This window comes from Mastigoproctus giganteus, chromosome 4 (genome assembly GCF_048544385.1).
Source record: "Mastigoproctus giganteus isolate SK-2022 chromosome 4, ASM4854438v1, whole genome shotgun sequence".
Lineage (NCBI taxonomy): Eukaryota > Metazoa > Arthropoda > Arachnida > Uropygi > Thelyphonidae > Mastigoproctus > Mastigoproctus giganteus.
The window spans coordinates 183,029,707-183,053,225 of NC_143578.1; the positions used below are offsets into that span (position 1 = coordinate 183,029,707).

At 37.5% G+C, this 23,519-nt stretch overlaps 2 protein-coding genes across 2 annotated transcripts in view; both read right to left on the reverse strand.

Moving 5' to 3' along the window:
* The window catches only part of LOC150087235 (ras-specific guanine nucleotide-releasing factor RalGPS1-like), a 419,169-nt gene that overhangs the window by 361,250 nt on the left and 34,400 nt on the right, over positions 1-23,519 (reverse strand). The gene's annotated exons all lie outside the window — the stretch shown is intronic.
* On the reverse strand, positions 2,063-23,140 carry Atg12 (Autophagy-related 12). Its single transcript, XM_090371093.1, has 2 exons — positions 23,067-23,140; positions 2,063-2,625 (listed from the first exon to the last, which is right to left on the reverse strand). The coding sequence occupies exon 2, from the start codon at positions 2,608-2,610 to the stop codon at positions 2,230-2,232; it is 381 nt and encodes a 126-aa protein (XP_090227219.1). The 5' UTR covers positions 2,611-2,625; positions 23,067-23,140; the 3' UTR covers positions 2,063-2,229.

Here is a 23,519-nt window from a genome sequence, read left to right on the forward strand (position 1 = left end):
CACTTTCAGAAACTCTTATCATATTAAGGCACAATATAATTGGTGAAGGCTCCTGACTGTTATCAGGAAACAAATTTATTAACACTAGTTAAAACTAGGATTAATACCAACTCTCTCAAGGACATGACGTGTAGATCAAACATCATGCTCATGGCACTAGGGTCAATATGTCATCATGCTCATGCCAATAAAATTGTCATGATGTGATAGTGAGCATCATTGCAAACTACTTGACCGAAAAGCAATGAAGTATAACCAAAGAACCCCACTACCAAACTACTGATGGACTTAGGAAACTAAGTCTGTCAGTAGTTTTGTGTGTGTGAGCCGACCGGGCTAGCCGAGTGGGTAAAGTACCTGCCTGGCAACCCAAAGGTCACGGGTTCGATTCCCGCCTCGGGCTTGGATCAAAGTACTGCAAAACCTTGGAAGGTGCAATATGGCCACAGAAGCTGATGCGCCAACAACTACCAAATCAAAAAAAAGTAGTTTTGTAGTGGGGTTCTTATCTGCATAAGAAATAAACAGGTTGTTATCAGATGCCAGGTGGTGGTAAGAAATAACTAGACCTTATCTGCATAAGAAATAACCAGGTTGTGGTATCGGATGCCAAGGTGGTGGGTCATGGCTAGGACAGAGGTGTCGCAGAGGTTGAAAACTAGATACGACTCAAATATGATGTGAAAGATCTTATAAGGACCAAATACTGACACCAATCAATAGTGTCTTCAATAACTATCTCCTTTAGGGAAGTTTTTAGAGTTATACTTCCACTGACTATCTTATTTCTTTAGGATTATCTGCTTCAGACTTGGATTCTCTCTCACTGCCCAGGCACTTCATGGTACCTTCACTTGTTGGATGGTACACCAACAAATGACTTTCATGAGGAATTATGTCTATGTTGCTTGTTAATTGATCACTCTTTTGGGTTACCAGAGACCTATAATTATGGGAATTTTGTTTAAAAAAAAGGGGGGGGGGGAAATAGAACTTGGCCAAAAATTGAAAAAGTAGCAATAGAAACAATAAAGGTTCCTCCTATTCTTAGCAATGCATCTATCAACCCCCCAGTTGAAAGCTGGAATTTCCTAGTGTTTTCATGGTCAGCTTTGCTGCATTTCCCCAAGCAACATGAAGCAACAGTATTAAAGATCTCAATGAATATAACGACAAGATGAATTCAGTTCAACAAGAGAAAGATGGTAAAATTGTCTACCAAGACGTTTTATTAAGTAATGCAAGGGATCCGTGATAATGCACCCTAGTGAAAGGTATCACTTATGAATTATATTAAAATTTGCAAATTATATCCAAAAGTTCCGATAAATTTTTTTTTTTTTTTTAATATTAAATGTTCACTTTCCTTTCAATCAATAATTATTCATCTTTAACTTAGAAATGAAAGATTTTTAAAAAGTTTATAGTATTCAAAGACATTTTAGAACACATGCTAGTAAACATGAGTTATGTCTATTTATGCAAAGGAGATAAGATAGCGGCTGTAAAGAAACAACAGTACATGATTATCATGTGTCCACTTGTTGGAATCCAATTAGACTGTAGGATTAATGGCACAGAGTTAAGTATGATTTTGGCTCAATCTGAAAGGTTTACTAGTACATCAGTGTTGCAAGGGGTTATTTAGGCAGACTGGACTCAATTTTGAATCTCAACACATGATTTTTCTTGAGTATTCATATGCTTTTGTTTACATGTACTATCTCCTTTCCATGATTATAGTTTTTTTTTCATAGAATACATACAAGTAATTTTACTCTAGCCTGGCTATATGTAGAGTTCAACGATCGACTTACTTTATAACATACTTAAAATAAGAGTCATGTAAACTCAATACATGAGTTGTATGAATTGATTTTAAGTAAATAATTGTTTTATGACAATATAATAAATTTCAAGGAGTAAAACTACAAGGAGTAAGCTCCCAAGAAGAGGATAAGCCAGAAAAAGTATAGGCCAATTGGTTAAGCAAGCACTAAGAGACCACTGTATTTCTAAATTGTATAGAGAAAAAAAAACTAGTTAACCCAATCTTGAATAATAGTGTTGGTTATTTCAAAATTAATGACAGCCAAGAATTACATGGATAGCAGTTGTATTATGGAAGGAAAAAAAAATACATAGAATTATACATTGCATTTGCTCAGTTTTCAGCATGTTGCACAAACTTGCTTAGCAAATTTCTCAGTAACACTATCATTAATAAGATCACCCCCATGCCTGTACTATAGCATAGTGAAGAACAAGCTTTTTGTCTGATCCAAAGCATTCATAAAGATTTCTAATTTCTTGATCTGGCGATGGAGCAAATGCTTGATTCACATACAGAAACAAGGATGAGGAGTCTTCCAGTCTTAAATACTTCCTCAAGAATGCAATAATCCAACCTACAGTATTTGTTGAATCCACAGCCCACTTCTTTTGCTTTATTATTGGAGCATTTCCTGTTGGTTTTAAAAGAATATCAACTTTATGAAGCTTCTCCTTTTCAAGGGTATTAGTTTCTTTCTTAGTAGGAGGTTCCCCATCTGCCACTGTTGTTTTCAGATGCTCATCGCATTCAGTACTTTTGGAAATATCCTCTTCCATTAGTGGACAATTTAACTTGAATAAAAAAAAAATAATAATAAAAAAAAAAAAAGATGGTAATTATATATACTGTACAAGAATAAAAAAAATGCATAGAGCATAATTATATGATACAGATAATTCAAAATCTGGATAATCTGAAGTTGCTATTCATTCAAGAGATTAACATAAAAAAAAAATAAAATCTATTTAAAAAATTTAGCGTTATTACCAACTATAAGTAAAGATTAGCAGTTAGCATACTGAAGAATATCATTAGAAAATTTAAAATCAAGGTAATCTGAAGTTGAAATTCAGTTCAGCATATCAGAACTTTTACTATCTGTTGACATAATTCAAAGTGCTTTTTTTTCCTTCCTCCCCCATTTTTATGATGGTTTTTTACATGATTCACACAATTTTTTCACAGCCAACAAGTTGTTTGCATGACAATGTATGAGATGCTGAAATAAGCTGGAAGTACAACTGTCTTCTTATCCTTTCTCACAACTAAAGCACATGCAATACAATGTAACTTTCATTTAGAAGTGTTAGCGGTATTCTTAAGTTACGTGGCAAAAGCACTCTAAAAAAATGAAAGCATGATAAACTGTTTAAACACAAGGAAGCGAGAGATGACTTTAGAAAACAGAAAAGAAAAGATGGATAATGAAAAAAAATGATCGCTATTTCATCGTTTTATGTCAAACTGAGCGTATATATATATTTTCACATATACACATTTTAGCTAAACTTTTTTTTTTTTTTTTTTTGTGAGGAGATGCACAAGTAGCAATATTTATTACAATATTGCACGTAGTGAGATATCTGCACTCAACTTAATATAATTACCACAACATATACATCATTACACTGTGTCAATTTCTCTTCTTCTGTATATCAAATTTTATGGGTAACAAATCCTTAACTTCCAGTCCCATAAATTCAACATGTTTGTCTAATATATACCACACAAAAAAAACAGGTCTACAAGGGCTAACAATTATTGCAATTAAATACCTGATTGAATAAATTAGTATGAAAATTTTAAGCCAGAAATAATATAAGCTAAGTGTGTATTCTGTGATAAGTGGGATTCCACAGCATTTGATGTGAGGCCCCTACTCTTTTTAATATTTATTAAAAATGATATTGATGGAGGTATTTCAAGTCTGCTCTCAAGTTATCAGATTATACAAAGGTGGGCACAATGGTTAAGAGTAATCAGCATATACTACTTAAAGAGGGTCTACGTGAACTAAGAAGATGAACTGAAATGTCAGTTAAGGTTTAACAGTGATATATGCAAGGTACTGCATTTGGAAAGCAATAATCGCAGAATAACATACCATTTGGTATGTCATTCTGAAGTACCAAACTGAAGTAAGTGGAGTATGAAAAAGATCTAGGGGAAATTGTACAGACCAACATGAAATTCTGTGAGAAGTGCAAACAAGCTGCTGGAACAGCCCACAGGAGAACTACGGGAAACTTTTAGCAGTCAAACGCATTTCCCAGTACCGCAGCTTCTCCCTGCACTCTCGGTAAACAGATGGTGAGTGTTATCAGTAATGGCAGTAGAAGTCGATAAGGATGTATTGATTAGTTTTTTTCTCATTATTAAAAGCAGATTATTGGAGTTCATGAATGTAATGCCTTCGCGGATGAAATTTACTTATGGGTGCATCCTCCAGACTGCCTAAGTCTTAGGGTGTTTATCTCCCCTTCCTGCTGTTTTAACCCGATAGGAAAACGACTTCTACTGCAACTACCGATAACATGCACAGACTGTAGTTGTTTTCGTATCAGGTTAAAAAGCAGGAAGGGGGGGATAAACACACTAAGACTGAGGCAGTCTGGAGGGTGTACCCAAAAGTAAATTTCAGCCCACTCATGAACTCAAATAATCTGCTTTTAATAAGAAGAAAAAACTAATCATTATCAACTTCTACTGCCACTGGCTATTACACGCACAATCTGTTTACCAAGAATGCAGGGAGAAATTGCAGTACCAGGGAACGCTTTTGACTGGTAAAAGTTTCCAGAAGTCTCCCATGGTTCTTGTGTTGGCTTTCTTTACCTTAACCACAGTAACTTTGCCAGCAGGGACAAAAAGGCAATTATCCTATTGTATAAGAAACCACATCTGGAATACTGGAACCAGGTTTAGAAACTCTTACTGTAGGGAGAACACAGATCTGTAGGGTGTAGAGAAAAGCAAAAAAGATTAGTTGGGAACACAAGGACATTCTTACCAAGATCGACAGGTTCTTTAGATTGAATTATCTGGAAACTAGGCATCTGCATAATGACCTAATTAAAGTGTACAAGGTTTTAAAATGGTTAAGTAAACTAAATGCTGATGGCATCTTTACACCCAAATGACAAATGAATTTGGAAAGGGACAGACACAGAACAGATGTGCAAAAAATTCACCTTCAGCCAAAGAGTAATCAACTGTTGGAACAAACCCCATCTATTGTTGTGGAGGTGGGGTAGCTTGAACAATTTTAAGAAAAGTTTGAACAAATTATTGGAGGAATGGACAAATGTTTTTTTTTTTTTTTTTTTGGCTAGTGCCTTATAAGCTTTGTTTCCTTGCATCACGTTAATACCTTGAATTCCTGATTTTGAAATTTTGGCTGTTTGAACTTCAAAACATGGGCATGAAGTCTGAATGGTAAAAATAATAAAAGTAAATAAGAATAAGCACAGAGGTAGTAGTAGTAATGGGATTCTGTGAGACAAGATGGAAAGAGAACTTGAGAAGTGATGGGATAAAGGTTTTATGTTCTGAAGATAGAGAGAGAAATAATAAAATAAGTGTAGCTTTGAGTAAGATGGTATTTGAAAGCGTAGATGTGAAATATTAGTGGTAGGTTGATGGTTGTATATATACCAACAACAGAACATAAGATGATAACTATGGAGATTTATGAACTAGAAAATGAAATCAGACACACATTTTTGGTGATCACAGATCATTGGAATGCAGTTGTTGGAGAAGGAAATGTGGGGGGGGATGTGTTAAGATACGGGTTGGATACACAGAATCGGAGAGGGGAATGGTTGGAGTTTTGTTGAAGAGAATGATCTAATGCCAACAGATACTTGGTTCAGAAGGAATAAAAGAAGGAGATATACATGGAATATGCCTGGGGTCAGAAGTAGATTACAAATTGAGGGTTTAGTGTCAAATAATGTTAACTACAAAATTTCATATTTGTTTTGAGACAACTTTAGTTTCACTTTATACAAATCACAATGCATATCATATCATAGAACTATATCCCTCCAGTACTATACAAGTTAGCTTGGGCTATAAGCACATTTCCAGTAAACAAAGAAAATGTCAAATGACTTTTCCTTGGTTAATTACAAAAATGTTTACCAGAAAATGATTTTTCGTTAACATTGCTTGACACTAAACCAGTGGTTTCCAACCAGGTTGCAGCGGCACCTTAGGGTTCGGCAACTACATTCCAGGGGTGCCACATCATTTGGGTTTAAGTTACTTAAACTTTTATTTTTTTAATTTATATATTTATTTCATTATAAAAAGATGTATGGTATCTTTTTAATTTTGTGGTGATCTATAACTGATGTTTACTTAGTACCTCTATATAAAAATTAAATTATACACAGATATATATATATATATATATACACACATATATATAATTTAATATATATAAAATTTGTATTATGAATTGCAATTTTGTTTATAGTTATATTATTGTAATAACTAGCATCTAACTTTTTTTTTTTTTTTTAATATTAGACATATACAGAGAGAATCGGATCTAACTAGGAGAAAATTGAGTAGGGGTGCTGTTATTAAAAAAAAAAGGTCGAAAACCACTGCACTAAACCCTCGAAATGGACTATATTTTGGTTCAGAACAGATATAGAGTGAAGACCTCTCAGGTCCAACACCAGACATTGTTTATAATATTGTGATGGATGTGGAATTAAAGTTGTAAAGGATAAGAGACAAAAAAAAAAAAGTGCTGGAACATGGGGAGAATAAGAACAAGGAAGGATATTATGGAGGCAATATTAAGAGAAAAGCTATAACTGATAAGAGATGATCAAGTGGTGTAAGTATCTAGATCAAGTACCTAGGCATAAGTAGTAAATGGGTAAGTTTAGGAGAAAATATAAAGAAAACTGCTAAGAGGAAATAGAAAACATGCAAGTATTAAGAATTAGGAAACCATGAGTGAGAGAGGATGTAATATGAAAAATGGAGGAAAGAAGGAAATGGAAAAATACTAATACCGAAAATAGCTAGTGGAGGTACAGGAACATTAACAATAATCCATATTCGTCATGTTTACATAAAATTTTTAATGTAATTGGATACTCCCCACCCCCAAAGGATCAAAACCCTCTCTTTTTAAACATCTGCATAAAAGCCTGCTGAAAACTATTACAAATTTCATTTCTTAAAACATTAACACTCAATCAATCAATGCCTAGGAAAATTTTGACCAGTATTGCAAGGGAGAATCTGACACATGAACAAACTTCATATGTAGCTACTTAAATTACCATTATTTCTCGCTGCTGAGTGAAAGTGAGAAGTGACAACACGAGAAAATTGTTACTAATCCCTTACTCAAAAAGATGGGGAGGACACCGCTGTTACTTAATTCACACTTATGAAAGTAACCACAAGCATCACACTGCATTTTATCATATGTACAGAGCATCCACAAAACTATTACAATGTTATTGCATGAACAAGGTAGATGGTACAAATATGAAACTACTTCCAAGTGATAGAGGATATCCTCCAAGATTTTATTCACTAATCAGAAAAATGTTTGCAGTAGATAGCAGCATAAGAAAATGCGATTATGGAGAAATCTGGTTTTGTTGTCGATCAATTAGCTCACCATACGGGCTGTAACTTGTATGGTTTCATTCTCGGATGGTGATGTAACACATCTGCATGCTAATGAACTTAAAACGTTCAGCTCACAACTATCATGTCATATCGATTTCCAAGTTTTGCATAAAAATCCTCAAACCAAATTTACTGACCTTTATTCAACCACCACATCTGCCAAGATGATTGCACAGATATCCTTTATGAATTTTCCATACCACTGTATAACTGTGGGTCTAGTCAGTGACCTCTTTTTAAACCATGTTCACAATTTAAACATAATAGCTGTAGCTTAAGTATGCACTGTGCCTTCTGGGTTGGTGAATTCTGTTATGACTACAGTTTTGCTATTATGCTGCCATCTACTAGAGGATACAAGTTTCCAGTTGGTGAATAAAATCTTGAAGATATCCTTTATCACCTGGAAGTGGTTTCAGATTTATATGATGCACTCTATTCACACAATAATGCTTTAGTTTTGTAAAGTTGTGGATGCAGAAAATAAAATCCTCATAGTCAAAATTATGCAGTTCACTAGTAGACTTTTTTTTTTTATTTTATTTATGTACATACCACAATGTATACAGACCTGTGCTACAGACACTCCCTCAAATTCTGGAAACAGCATTTCTCTCAGTTTGGCAATTTTATTGCCCTGCTAAGTAATGTGCAATATTAGAACTGCATCAGACAACCCAAATAAGTTTGTACACATTGCTTACTAGCAATGGTGAATGTATTGACAACATACTGATTATAGCTTAAGGTCATCAAGTCAAACTGGTATTACTGTAATGACCTTTGCTTCAAATGGCCATTGACCAACAAAAATGCATGCGTGTAAATTACCCTTTTGTAAAATAATAAGAGTTTACCTCAATATAGTACGTAGAACACTTCTGTATGATACTCTCCAGAAATTAAAACGAAAAAATCGAAAACTTCATTAGAGTAAAAAATAAAGAATTAAAAACCAATGTAACACAATTTAAATCAAATTAACACAATTAAAAATTAATCTAAAGAAAATATTCAAAACGATTTTTCTTCCTGAAGCTGACAACGCTTTGACTGTGTGTCGTAATCACAGGAATGAAAATTACCGAATAAGGCTGAACCTGAAACTTAAATAGCGTGCATGCATCGGAGATCAAATAAGGCCGCCAAACATTAACAGAATTCTCGTGTAATTTAATTTCTACGGTTTCTGAAATTAATAGTCGCGTATAATTACGCTGAATATTAAGTATTTTGGCCTTGTGAAATAAAGTATGTTTTTCGTTAATGGCATGAAAGGCTAATTCTGATGCTGCTGAACAAGAAGCACAAACTAAGGCTTCATGTTGATTTATACGAATATTCAGAGAAAATTGAGCCGAACCTTGGTAAGACAAGTCGCAATCACCGCAAGAAATGTTGTATACCAGATCATTAATTTGTGTTGCGAATGCGGAAAGAACCGAGCGATTGTTCAGTATAGCGTGTAATTTCTGTATTGGCCTGGCCACAATTTTATATTCGGCATCTTTAAAAAATCTATTAAGCTGTTTGTGCCAATGTTCAACATATGGGACAGAAATAAAGTATTTTTTGATATTACTATTGTTGGTTGGTGTAGTATTTTGTATCCTATCCTTAGCCTGTACCCTAATTCAGTTCACTGTGGCAAGGGGATAACCCCTATTTAAGAACCTGCTAGTTAATATTTGTATTTCTATATTGAGGTAAACTCCTCTTATTATTTTACAAATATTAATATCAGCGTAGAATGTACTGAGTATTAGCTCTGTTTCATACTATCTAAGTAAATTACCCTTGAAAATGTAGTGTTTAGGGAGATTAAAAAAGACACCAGTTAAAGTGCCAAAGTTTGTATTACATAGTGTCCATTTGAGAGGTTGTCTAGCATGCAGTTTCTAATATTTCTGGCAAGGACGCAAGCCCAAGTGTCCACAACAAGAGGCATCCATTAAGGGTGGGAGGGGAGTTTGCTTAGCATCTTATTTTACATCCTGTTCAAGCTGCTTTACACTTACACATATAAATGTTAAAATTATTGATAATTATTAATAAAAGGATAGTGTATCCTTAATAATTAGCAATAATTTTATTTAGTTTTTTAGGAGGTTCTCTATGGTTATAACTCATGGTGCATATACCTTTTCCTTGAAGTATTATTAACTGCCTATTTCTAAAATACATTTACTTCATATCTTGAACTGTTCTGATATAAAAATTTTTTTTCTTTTTTTTATACATTAAAATTTAAAAAGGGGGGGGACATAAATATGGTTTGTAGAATATTCCATTTCATCAAGGGAGTGGGAAGGTTCAGAGCAACCAGTACACAATGAACACTTCTGTTCATCCAACTTCAACAAAAGTTAAGTGTGCCACTTTGATACGAGAGGATTACGTGGAGAGGATATATATAAATTTACATTACAAGAACTATATTATAACCACTTATCTTAATTTATACAGACCTAACCTGTTAGAACAGCAAAACCAACTGTATATTTAGATTACAGAATAGTTTAGGGCTAAAGCCCCAGTTCACTAGGGAGTTGACTAGTCAACTTCCTTAAATTACCCCACACTATCAAGGATCTCTCATATTGTGGAGTTATACTTCGCAATTGGGTTGTTAGCATTACAGCACCAGGGTACCTGCCCACCCACAGATGAAGGGCCAATAATTGCCGAAACAGTGCAGTATGGGTGATAGTATCCACTGAGAATAAGTAACAATAGTCTTCTCCTATGGTGAAGACTTACTTATTCAAGGTAGTGCAATTTCGTGGTAACTCGTTGGTATTCACAATATGAGATATACTTAATGATGCCAATTTATAACTAATTAAGTAGTTGGCTACATACAGAAATGATACAATTGCACTAACTTGTGTGCCAACTGCATATCATAATAGATTATTTTTTAACAATTTTAATGCCATATACATAATATTTCTAAAAATTTCCAAACCACTATAATTGCACATACTCTAAACTACCAAGAGTAACAGGACACCTGTTTATTTTACAGACCTTTTATTGATACAATATTTAATAATTGTGTCAGCTTTGGGCTTAATTCTCACTGGTGGACTCTGAACCACATTCTGATAACAAAAAGGAAGTATTTTGGTATAACCCTCTATCAGAGCAGTCAATTTGGCTACTGATTGCAGGCATGTTGGCCTGGCCTGAAACAGATATTTTTGGTTTGTACCCAAAGGTATTCAGTGGGTTTAAGGGGAAGAGCTCTGAACAGGCTATTAAAGCTTTTGCATGCCCAAGTTTTCAAACCAAGTCACTTCAGCCTCTGCAGTATGATATGGTGCACTGTCATGCTGAAAGAGAAAAGGGCTCTTTTTGTAGTGCTGCCACATTAGGAAAAACATGTCTGTCCAGAATGTAAACTTACCAAGTGGCATGCACTATTTCAAGAATAAAGGACAGCCAAGATCAAACTACAATAGAGGATTCTCAATAGAGAAAGAATCTCTGTCCCACTACACAGCTAGGACAACGTACTCTGATAAATAATATTCTCTGGGTCTCCACTATATCAAAACAAAGCCAATCAAATCAGAAAACCATGTACCATGATTTGTCACTCCACAACACAGCTTTCCAAAGTTCCCAGAACGAATTACAACAGTTGTGCCCCAAGCAAGTCAATCCTGCATTGGGTGCTGTGATGTTTGGTTGTGTGCAGTAGCTCTACATATCTACACTCATTAGGTTCTGTGGCTTCCCTGAACTTCTGGCTGACAATATTCAATGAAGACCCCATCTTCTGAGTGCCCAACAGCCTTCTATCAATTGCTGCAGTTTACCCTTGCCCATCTGCTGGTTGTAAAAATACGTCACTTAGTGATTACACTGATTACTGCTGTTCCCAGAAGTTGCAATTTCACTGCACTGACAGGTATGGTTCAATAGTCAATTTTTTCCAAATTCCAGGGATATCCAAATATTTTTAGTACTAATTGCCAAAAGTATCCGATTATCTTTAGTTACACCTAAAGAAGCAACAATTTCACTGACATATAGATCAGTTGTATAAGATCACAGTGTTATAAGATGCTATGGGAGTACATATCAAAGAAATGCCTGATGTGGCTTCTCAAAAATTTACAGCAACCAAGGATATGTTAAAAGCTTTTACCTAAAATGAGCATCTTTGCTGAGAAAAATGGGGAGAAAGAGGTTCTGTTTATACTTTGGTGTAACTGCAAATTTAGGTGAGCTTAACATATACACTGAGTTAGCAACGTTCCCCTTGAGTAGGGATTGTAGTTTGCACATGTGGTGATCAGTTTGTGTCTGTGAGGAAGAATGGGCTGGCATCAAGATCTTTCCGACTTTGAAATTGGAATGAATGGGGAGGAGCACTAGACATACAAGTGTCAGTATCTCAACCACAACATTTTTAAATGCTCCCATTCTGTGGTCACAAATCTACCACGACTACCTCAACAGTGGTTTAACAACCAGTCAAAGGTGACACAAAAGACTGCCATGTTTGGATGTCTGTAGTAAGCGTTGCATGTATCTCATCTGGTAACACAGCAGCTATGCAGCAGAGTAGCCTAATAACCAACGAGTACAACATAAGAATAGCAAGACTATATATGCACAGGGACTACATGCTGGACATTAGTTCAGATAGGCTATGGTAATCAATGGCCATCACGGGTATCTATGCTCAGTGGGAGACACAAGAAATTGCCTTACATGAGCACATCAGCACCAACACTGGACTACTGGAATAGGGAAATCTGTCGCCTCGTCCAATGAATCCTGTTTCTAACTCAATCATGCTGATGGGCATGCATTTGGAGAAATGCAAAATGAGGCCATGGCACTTGGATGAACTATTGTTGTTCAGCAGGCTGAAGTATGGTTTGGGTACTGGTTTCATTGCATGTCCTTGGTCCTCTAATCACTGTTAATCAACAGCTAGATGAGAATGCCTAACTTTCTATTGTCACTGACCACATACATCCCTTCATGACGACAGTGTATCCAGACAGCTCCAACATCTATCAACAAGAGATGCACCCTATGCCACGAGGCCCAACAGGTTGTTAACTGGTTTCAGGAACGTGACAACGAATTCTCTATCCTCTCACTGCCACCCAACTCACCCGATCTGAAACCCATTTGAACATGTTTGGGACCTACCAGAAAAGGACATTTCATGCTGAGAGGTATTAGGTAGTTGTTGCTAATACAAAGCCAACTTTGTGCAAATATTATAGATAATAAAACAAAACTGACAATTTTGTTCATTATCTAGTCACCACTGCCTAGAGCTAGTTGACAGCTGGGGAGTGGAGGGGACCCTGAAAAAGGTAAACGCCCATTACCTTGAGTCACATGGGTTGAAAATAGCTGATTTACCTTGCTTGTTAGTATTAAATTCATATGCTAACTTTTCAAAGTCAGCCAATATCAATAAGTATTCATGCTACTATATCATATGGTGCATTTATAAAATCTGCAAAAATTAAGTTTTTAAATTTTTTTACATGATTAACTCTTATCTGTATAGGGAAAATTAACTATAAACGTTACTCTAAGTATTACCACCAAACTGAAACCAAATATAGCAACAAACTGAAAAAGCCCAAGATGTTAAATTGTTGCACCATTCTGAGTTATACACATCCAAATTACAACCAATTGTGCACTATTCCATAACAGAAACAGCATCATGTTTTCATAAATGAATAATCTACAAATATTTTTTTCCCTCTGATCAATTAAAAAAGGGCAGAGTTAGCTAGATCAATACTGAATGAGAAACTAATTGTGAAATGCTTTCCAGGTAACTTTACACAGACTAACAGAATTACAATAGCCACAGGCAGAGGTAAAATGATTGTAGCACGGCTTCTAATAGAAGATGCATTTTGGAAAGCAAGCTACTAAATATTGCAAGTCATCACAGAACAAGGAACTACATGGGCTGTGTTAGAGTAACTAAGAGTAAGAATAGGTGTATGTATACTTGCATGTATAAACAATTCCAGGAGCATAGTAAATAAATTTGAAGTGCTGGTCTCAATTATCAAATGCAGGCATTGTAGGGGATATCAGAGACATGTTAATGAGGTATAAATGATGCAGAATTTGAATATGTGGAGTACAGCATATACAGAAAGGAACAATAGGACAGGAAGAAGGAATATGCTCAGTTAAGAAGCACATAAAACCTAAGTGCATCCAGTTGACATGGATGGCTAATGCAGTGTTGAATCAGTTTGGTGTGACATAAGCATTGGGAAAACAAAAATGAGTAGCAGTACAGTAAACCCGCGCTATTCGCGGGGGTTATGTACCTGAGAAATGTCGCGAATAACGAAAACGCGAATACTGAGTTATGGCTCCCATAGTAACAAAGGGGTTCCGTTCCAAAGTATGAAATATATAAGAAAAACTAGTCTAAAATTTTGTCTATGTATGTATTATATGTACCTTCATATTATGACTATGTACATAGTGAAATGCAAGCATATGGCATCAAAATGAAAATAAGAAACAATTTAATATTAAATGTAATATTTATTAGAAATTTCAAACAAATCTTTCAAACCAGCGCCTTTGCTAGCAAAAAAAACTTATCCCGCCAGTGCTATCACTAGTTTCGCTAAAATGTAGATAAAGGAGTTTTGCCTTTTCACGAATGATGAGCGAACTTAACGGAATTTTATTTTGAGTTCGGTCTTCTGTCCACAGATTTAAAGCTTTTTCCATTTTTTCTAATTTAACATCATGAGTTACAGAGCAAATTTTTGAAGCAATTAGCACGTTTTCACGGACACTATGGCAGATTTTTTCTTTCAATTTTTTGATTGATCATACTGTTGACTCATTGATTTTATAATGTTTTGCCACTGAGGAGACACTTTCACCATTAGAAATTTTGTCTAATAACTCAATTTTATTCGCTAATGTCATCACCACCTTCTTTGATCTTTTCACATTTCTCTTGTTATTCGTAGCCATATTTTTGTAGGGTTAGAAAGAACTTGTCTACAATAAAGTCACTTTCTTCCGTTAACACACTCGAAAAAGTGTTTTACACTGCAAAACGGTAGATTTATCATTTTTGTAAGCATATCAATTTATAAATTGATAAATTTATTCAATTCATAAGCATATAAATTAAAAGCAAACGACGAAACCTTCCATGACAAGCGCATAACACATACTGAACAAGGATTAGCGAGAAACATCCACGCTCGCGATTTTGTCACCCCTCTCCCCCCACCCACTGAGCGCTGTTTTGACCGGGAAAGATAATTCTAGCCACGGCCATGTTTTTTTATGGCAGAAAATATTCACGGCACTGTAAAATTCAAATTTTTTTAGGTTTCATTTTATATTAAATCGGCGATCGTGAATACAGATACCGCGAATAGCGGGGGTTTACTGTATATTATCCCTGGGGAGTGGTCTACAAGATCACAACAAATAAACTCCCCAGGGGGGAAATAACCACAGCAACTATAACGCTGCAACGCACCCTCACCACAACATGGGACGACTCTGTGGCCAACATTTTGAACACCATTATAAAAGACCCACCGAATATACTCATGGAAGACCAACAAGCTATCATACAGGCAAACGAGACCTATAACACCCAACAAATGGAGCCGCCAATTACTATGGATGAGCTACAGGAAGCTGCAACACAAATGCGCAACAAGAAATGCCCTGGCCCTGACCTCTTGGACCCAGAACTCGTTAAGAGGGCGGTGGAGCACATACCGGAACCCCTGCTGCACCTCTTCAACTGCTGCCTCAGAGTGGGCCATTTCCCAACTAGCTGGAAAACAGCACATCTCAAGCTCATCCTGAAAAACCCAACTAAACCACCTGAACAACCAAACTCTTACCGTCCTATAGTGCTGCTATCAACACTAAGTAAACTCCTGGAGAGAATACTACATCGAAGAATACTCAGCCACTACAAAGAAGCTAACCTAGAGTCACCCAGACAATATGGGTTCAAACCCGGACTCTCCACGATTGAAGCAATTCGGAACCTCCTAGAAAGTGCAGCACAATGTAATGAAAAGTACTTCCTGGTAAGTGCAGTCGACTTCGCCGGGGCGTTCGACACCCTCTGGTGGCCGAGCATCCTGGGCAGACTCCACAAGGCAAAAATCCCCATGAATTTATATAATTGCATTAGATCCTACCTCTCAGATAGAAAAATCAGGGTAATGGCACCGTTCCGGAGCCTGACAAGATCGGTCCGCAGGGGCTGCCCGCAGGGATCTGTCCTGGGGCCGCTCCTGTGGAACATTGTTTTTGATGAATTCCTGGCACTCGACTTGGGTGATGTCAACGCACAAGCTTTTGCGGATGATCTCGTCCTAACGGTGGCAGCGAGCTCTAGATCACAGTTAGAAGCCCGTGCAAACCATGCACTGCAAGTGCTCCAGGACTGGGCAAACCTGCATACACTGGAGATTTCCCCGACCAAAACGAATTCAATTCTATTGAGAGGAACACTCAACATCAGACGGCCACCCCAGATAAAAGTAAGGGGAAGCACAATCAAACTGGCAAAACAGATGAAATACCTAGGCATTATCCTAGATTCCAACCTGTCCTTGAAACAGCACCTCTTATATCTGAAGGAGAAGCTGAGAAAATATGCAGCACTAGTAGTCAGAGTAACACGCAGAGACTGGGGACTAAACAAAAGAACATTATACCTCTACTATAAAGCAATTTTCGTCCCAGCAATTACTTATGGAGCCCCAATATGGTACGTCAAAGCAAGAACTGCAGTAAATAAAAGAATCCTCGATACAATACAGCAAAAAATACTCCTCACCATCACCAGGGCGTGTAACACGGTGAGTACCTGTGCGCTGCAGGTCCTGGCGGGAACTCTCCCTCTGGACCTGGAGGTGGCGAGATGTGGGTTGATGTACTACCTGGCAAAGGGAACACCGACCACGTTTGACACTTTTACACTGGACCCTACGAACAACCACCGAATGGAAAAACAGAAAATCATGGAACACCTGAAAGAAACTTGGCAGAGGAGATGGCAAGAGACGACCAAGGGTGAAGTCACACGGAAATTTATACCCTACATAGACAAGACCTATCCAAAAGCCCCCAAATGGTTCTATCCAGGACTGAACACCACCTTCCTCCTTACAGGCCATGGGCCCTTTAACGCAAAACTGAATGCATTCGGACTGACCGAGGACCCAACTTGCACCTGTGGCAATATGGAGATGTGGCAACATATCATGCACAAATGTGAATGCTATGAGGAACAAAGATCAGTACTCATCACCAGTATAAAGTTTGTACCAAAAGACAATGAGCATCACCTCCTGGATTCGGAAGACGAGTACACCGCGTTCAGCCGCTACGCCCAGGACATCTTTAACAGAAGGAGAACAGAAATCGCTATCCGCAACAATATGGAAACATCTGAATAGACGAACTCCATTGAAACTAACCAAGGAGGAGACATTCATGAACATACCGCATAACTACAACCGATCAGAAGAAATTACCAACAAAGATAACTCCCCATTCATGACCTGGTGCAAATGGCCAGGACTGATGCTCTCAAAGAATATGACTACCTGAATTGACATCAAAGCAGTACTACAAACTGACCAGAGTCATCACTCCTCTTCCTGATCCCATAAGATGAACACGAGACAAGTGAGACTGAACCAAGACTGTGACCTACCTGAAGTGACACTGAACTGAACATCCAAAAACCATGACTGTGACCGCAGCTACACTGTTGCCTTGCCTTTTGGCGATCTGGGTTGGACACCTAGTCTGGCCCACTTTCTCTCCATATCCTGGCGGAGGGAGGGGCCGGGACCGTCCCCTCCCCCATCTCCCCCGTTTACTTCTCCTGGTGTGGCATGGGCATGCCACACTGATATCTGGGGTCATCTACCCTATTGGCCTCATACTTCTGTCTTTCCCCTCCAGTCTTCAGTCTTTTCCCCAACTCTCTCTCTCTCTCTCTCTCTCTCTCTCTCTCTCTCTCTCTCTCTATACATCACAGTGTACGCCCCACATGACAAAAACTTAAATTCCAAATTATAACAACCAAATCGTGCATCAATTCCGAAACTTAACCTCATTAGCGAACCACCCCTTAAAATCGCATTATTATTATTTTTTTTATTTTATTTATTATTATTTTTTTATTTATTTATTTATTTATTTATTAGGACCTAGCCACTGAAATCTCAGGAAATTAGCTGGCAGGGCCTGCCAGAGTAAATAATTATGATGGGTGTACCTGGTCTGCCTCCACGGGGCTGAGTGTGGGCAACGTTGGGCCCCAGCAGGGGTCTAGCGGCTAAATGGCCAGAGGAACAACGATACACAACACAATACTTCCAAATACCATACACTTTTAAATCTCTGGCCTTAACAGTGATCTGTTACACCCACAAAGAAAACCACGCGGGGATGGGGGAAACCCCTGGTGCCGTTTGACACGAACACACTTTACACTTGTATATTATAGCTTTAATGGCTGTGCTGAGTACAACACACACACACACACACACACACTTGACTGGAACTTGTTGGTTCTGGTCAATAGGAGTGTGTTTTTTTTTTTTTATGTAAACCCCAAACACGAGGAGGTATTAGAACCTATAGTACTTAGTACCGTGCTTGGATTGGAGGTTGAGAAGACGAAATAAGATATTTGTTGACATTAGATGTGAACTTCTGTAGACCAATTTTCAGGAAATACGTATGAAGGAAGGTTGTTCCAGAAAACGGCAGTTGAATAAATAAATGAGGAAGATGAAAAGTTGGTTCTGTAAGTTTGAAGTTGGACAGCAAATGGATGTTCGCTGGTGGCGGCACGTGTTCGGACTGTTTTGAAAGAGAGAGCGGGAATTACAGAAGCCAATTCAGAAGAACAGTGCCCATGGAAGTATCTGTAAAAGAGGCATGCAGCAGAAACAGTACATCTATGAGACAGCAAGTGGAGAGACTCTGTTAGAGATGAATCATTAATTAACCTAACTGCCCTCTTCTGAATGGAATCAAGAAGCCTGAGAGAGGTTTTGGGGGCACCACCCCAGATATGGGAACAATATTCCATGGCAGGGTGGATTTGCAATTTATACAGAGTGAGCAGCTGTTTGGAAGAAAAGTAACGCTGAGAGTGAAAGAGAAACCCAAGTTTTTTAGATGCAGAGGAAGCAATATTTGTAATGTGCTTGTGCCAAGAGAGATTAAAAGTCAGGGTAATCCCCAAAAGAGATATATCAACTTGCCTAGAAATTGGAGTGTCAATAAAGATAAGCATAGGAGCAGAAGAATCCTTTTTTGCGAGATATAAGACAAGACTAAGTTTTAGAAGGGTTGAAATCAACTAAGTTGTCTTTGCCCCACTGGAGAATTACCCGAAGATCGGCATTTAAGGAATTGGTAGCCGATTTTCGAGAAATTGAAGCTGATTGAGCAGGGCAAGGTTTCTCAAAATGAAAAGTGGAATGCAATGTGCTATCATCGGCAAAACTATGGATAGGATTTCCAGTCAATGGAAGAAGGTCATTAATATACAAGAGGAAAAGAGTGGGGGAAAGAGCTGAACCTTGGGGGACACCAGCATTAGTGGAGAAGTCAGAAGACAGATAGCCATCTACCATCACCCTCAGTGAGCGATGAGAGAGAAAACTGGATAACCAATTACAAAAAACAGTTGGCAAACCATAAGATGGAAGCTTGTTTAGAAGATCTTTATGCCAAACACGATCAAAAGCCTTTGAGATGTCAAGAGCAACTACTTGTGTTTCACTGAACCTTTCCATTGAATTAGTCCATAAATGGGTAACATAAGCCAGAATTTCACCAGTGGATCAACACTGACGGAATCCCAAAATTCTTGTAGTCGTCCCTAGCAAACATACTTAGTCCTCATAAAAGCTGTGATCCAAGCTGAAGCTACTGCATGACATGAAAAGTACCTCTGTTTCTTTCCTTATATCTAATTGAGACAAGCCTTAACAACCCACAACTTGTACAGGTTTCATCCAGGACTGAAAGACTACTCAACTGACAGTACTATTTTAATCAAATAAACCTCATGCTTTTTTTGCTTGATACAATCAGAGGTCTTTTACATAGATACTTTTACAAACTAAACTTTTCAGTAATAAAATGCGCAATGACATTACCAATGCATGTGACAAAATGGAACAGCATTCCAGTCCTTTCTGAGCCTTAGGTGTAATTCAATACTTTGATAAGAGTTGTATTTAGGGTTAGCTGTTTTAGACTGCAATATAAAGCACATGAATGTTTTTATATACAATAAAATTTAATAAAACATTTTTATAATTTTTGATTTTATATTTCTTAAACAGTTTAAAAGACTACCTTGTCTTTTCATGTGTTTCTGTAGCTAGTAGAATTTAAACTGCTTAAACAAAGCAGTGATCTTAATGCTCACAGCAGAACAAACTTCACCTTTAAACAGCTGCCCCAACATTGCACTACTTTAAAAACTAATGGCCTAGCTGAAAGCTTAACTTGCCATTTGTTTAAAGCAAGGTTCCAAACTTTGTAAAAAAAAAAAAAAAAAAGAAAAGAAAAGAAAAAAAAGTTTGTTATGCTGGGAGCATCAACGCCATTGAGACTTGTCAAAGCAAGTTAAATCTTGATAGCTGCAAAAACAGAAAGATCGTTCTGCAAAGTTCTTCCAATTTTTCTGAGGCCAGACAGAATTGGCTCTATTATAACTTTGATAATTAATTTTTGTTTTCCCCTAACATTTCTTTTTACAATCACTTTTCCCTAACATACATGGTATTGATAGTGGAGGAAGGCAACAGAACTCAAGGTAGCCAGTACTCAGAAACCTATGTTTAGATTAAATTGTAATTTGTTTGGCTGACTTGCTCTTAATATGTCAATACTATTATATGTACAGTATATGTAAAATAACATCAGTTCTTAGCTGCAATGGGATTTGTATGTATTTTTATATATAATAATGATTAAATTTATTTATAATTTATAGTTTGGGCAATGGATCAGCTTCCCAAGGCTTGAATAAGCAGATAAAATCAGTCTGGCTCCCCTATAGGGAAAGGCCTGGTGAGGCTGTTTTCCCCCTGGGGAAGTCCAACCTTCCACTACATAAATTAGCCTCTGCCATCACTGAATTAACAAGCTAAGTATAATGAGAGGAGAACAGACATTCAGTGCCCTGAAGAGAGAGAGAGAGAGATCACTGAATTATGACCACCCCTATGAAAACTGAATGCAACCCATTGAACACGTGAGGTATAAGAGTGTGGAGTTAGTCAACCTATATAGCACAGATAAGGTATCAGTGGTTCAGTAGGTAGCAAAATTCAGAGCATGATGGGTAAAAAGAAGGATTTACTGGACTTTGATAAAGAACAGATTGTGGGTGCTCGATGAGCTGATGCCTCGATTTCCCAATTGGCTGAACTAGTGCAGGGCACCCCACTAGTTGAAACTAGTGGGGTGTTCAAAAGCCACCGTAGTTAAAGTGCACCAGGACTGGCATCAAAATGGTCAAACAACAACCCGACGGCAAAACTGGTTTCAAAACTGTAAAATTCAGTGAAAGGTTGATGTTTGAGGTGAGCACCAGGTCTGACGATTCATACAGGCGAACAGGCGCAGCATAATTATAGAGTTGACTACCCAATATAACATGGGCCAACCCGGAACAATATCTTGCATGACCATGTGTCACACGCTTGCACGTATGGGCTATACCAGCAGGCAACCCCTACAGCATCCTTTCCTAACAGAGGTTCATTGGCATAAAAGACTCGCCTGGTGCAAAGAGCATGCAAGTTGGACGTTAGAAGACTAGAAGAAAGTGTGCTGGTCGGATGAGTCGTTATTTACTCCACACCGTGGATGTTTGTGTATGGATTTGGTGTCAACAACATGTGGCTCTTGATCCATCATGCATGGTATCAAAAGTGCAGGTGGTTGTACGGTGTGGGGCATGTTTCACTGACAGGAACTTGGACCCCTGGTGCATGTGGAACATATCAGTGGTCTCCTCTATTGTCAACTGCTTGCCGACTGTGTACACTCCACTACGTTACACTTTTTCCCGAATGCTGATGGTTTCTTCCAAATTGACAATGCGCCGAGCCATCAGGCACTTGTGCAGGAATGGTTTGAGGAGCACAGTTCTGACTTCCAGCATATTGATTGGCCTCTGAACTTCCCACGTTATCAATCTCATAGAGCACTTGTGGGACACTATGGAAAGGCATATCAGGCATCTAGATACACCAATCACCTCCATACCTGCATTGCTGACAGCATTACACACAGCTTGGTTGGCCATACCTCCTGAACACTTCCAACAGCCTGTTGAATCAATGCCATGGCAGATAGCTGCTGTGCTGAGGGCAAAAGGAGGACTTAAAAAGTATTAGGTAGGTGGTGATAATTCAGTGATCACTGTATATATATATATATATGTGTGTGTGTGTGTGTGTGTGTGTGTGTATAAACTTCCAGAAATAACAGCAGACTATTTCATACAATTAATGTCTAAAATTGTTTCATCACACAACCTGAATTGAAGGAAGATGTACCAGTTATGGAATACCAATATGACGAAAGCTCTTCCCCGCATGCATATTTCATTCTCACAAACACTTATACTTGTTGCTCTCTCTATCATAAGCAAATGCCGAGGAAAGTTATTTCAAGCACAAAAATTCGCCTGCATTTGAGGACTCTTTCATACCTCATGGAAGGAAATTAATTCACATTATTTCATTCAATCTAATTTTCGAAACAGTTATTGAGCGGCTTTGGTAAAAATGCATTTTACCCCAGTTCTTTAAGTTGGTTTAAAAATAAATATAGCTAGTAAAAATCAAAAGCAGGAAACAGTAAAGTTGCACGAGTTGAAACTTCGAGAAAGAGTAATGATATATACGGTTTAGACTCATTAGAACTAAAATAAATACACCAAAAAAACTGTCACGAATTCATGACGACCATAAGGAGCAAGGCGATAAAATAACGAAATGATTAAAACAAATGCTGTTTGAAAGAACTGTCTGATATGAATTTATTTAATACGAATTACACAACGGTTAATTAAAAATTAAGCTGAAACTTCGTGCAACATGGTCATTACGCTTCAGTATAAGGGTTCTCAACCTTTTTACTCGATCATAATTCAGTCACTGAGCAACACAATCTCGGCAAAGTGGAAAGGAGCTTTGCATGTAGCAATGAACTCAATGCTCACGGGCACCACATCTAGACTTTTTGGAGAGCAGGGTTGAGAACCTTAAGTGTGACTGATATCTCATTGGTGGAATCACTAAACTGATATAAAAAATATCACTCCAATCCAAACTTGGAAAAAGAAAAAAAAACAGGTGAAACAAGAATTTTCTTACATACAACGGCGTTACTTTTAATGTGCGCAACACAACACAATTCAGTATGTAGTTTCTCTATATCAAAATAATCAAAGATTACACAAGTCAATACAGTACTGTTGTCGCTGTATAAGTCTACCTACTTTTCTTTCGCTAACCAATATTTTTTTAACTTTCTTCAAACAAAATCACGGTCTATGTTAATCTAAGGTCAAACAAGCAACTCAGTATTTCAATGTAGTGGCATTGAGTCAGTGAAGTTTCGATTGCGCCCCCTTTCTTCATGGAGAATAATTTTCAAACTGCATATTCGCCATTTTATCCATATTTTTAATCACATTTTTTCAACAAATATCATTAAGATATTTGTAGCATTCTTCCTTGTACATCTGACCACGAATAAAAATAACGCATAAATATCAATGGACGGCGGGGAACAACCTGCGTAAATATTGCTCTGGTACAGCGTTCACCTAGCTTTGCACTTTCATGTGACCTGCATAATGCAATTTATAATTCTGTATTTATTTTTATTAAATACTTTAAACCCATTAACAAAGCTGCACCTGGCTTCGTGCTGCTACGTAACAAGCCTC

Coding starts and splice junctions, on each gene's coding strand:
- Atg12 (XM_090371093.1), bottom strand. CDS start 2,610: ATGGAAGAGGATATTTCCAAAAGTACTGAATGCGATGAGCATCTGAAA.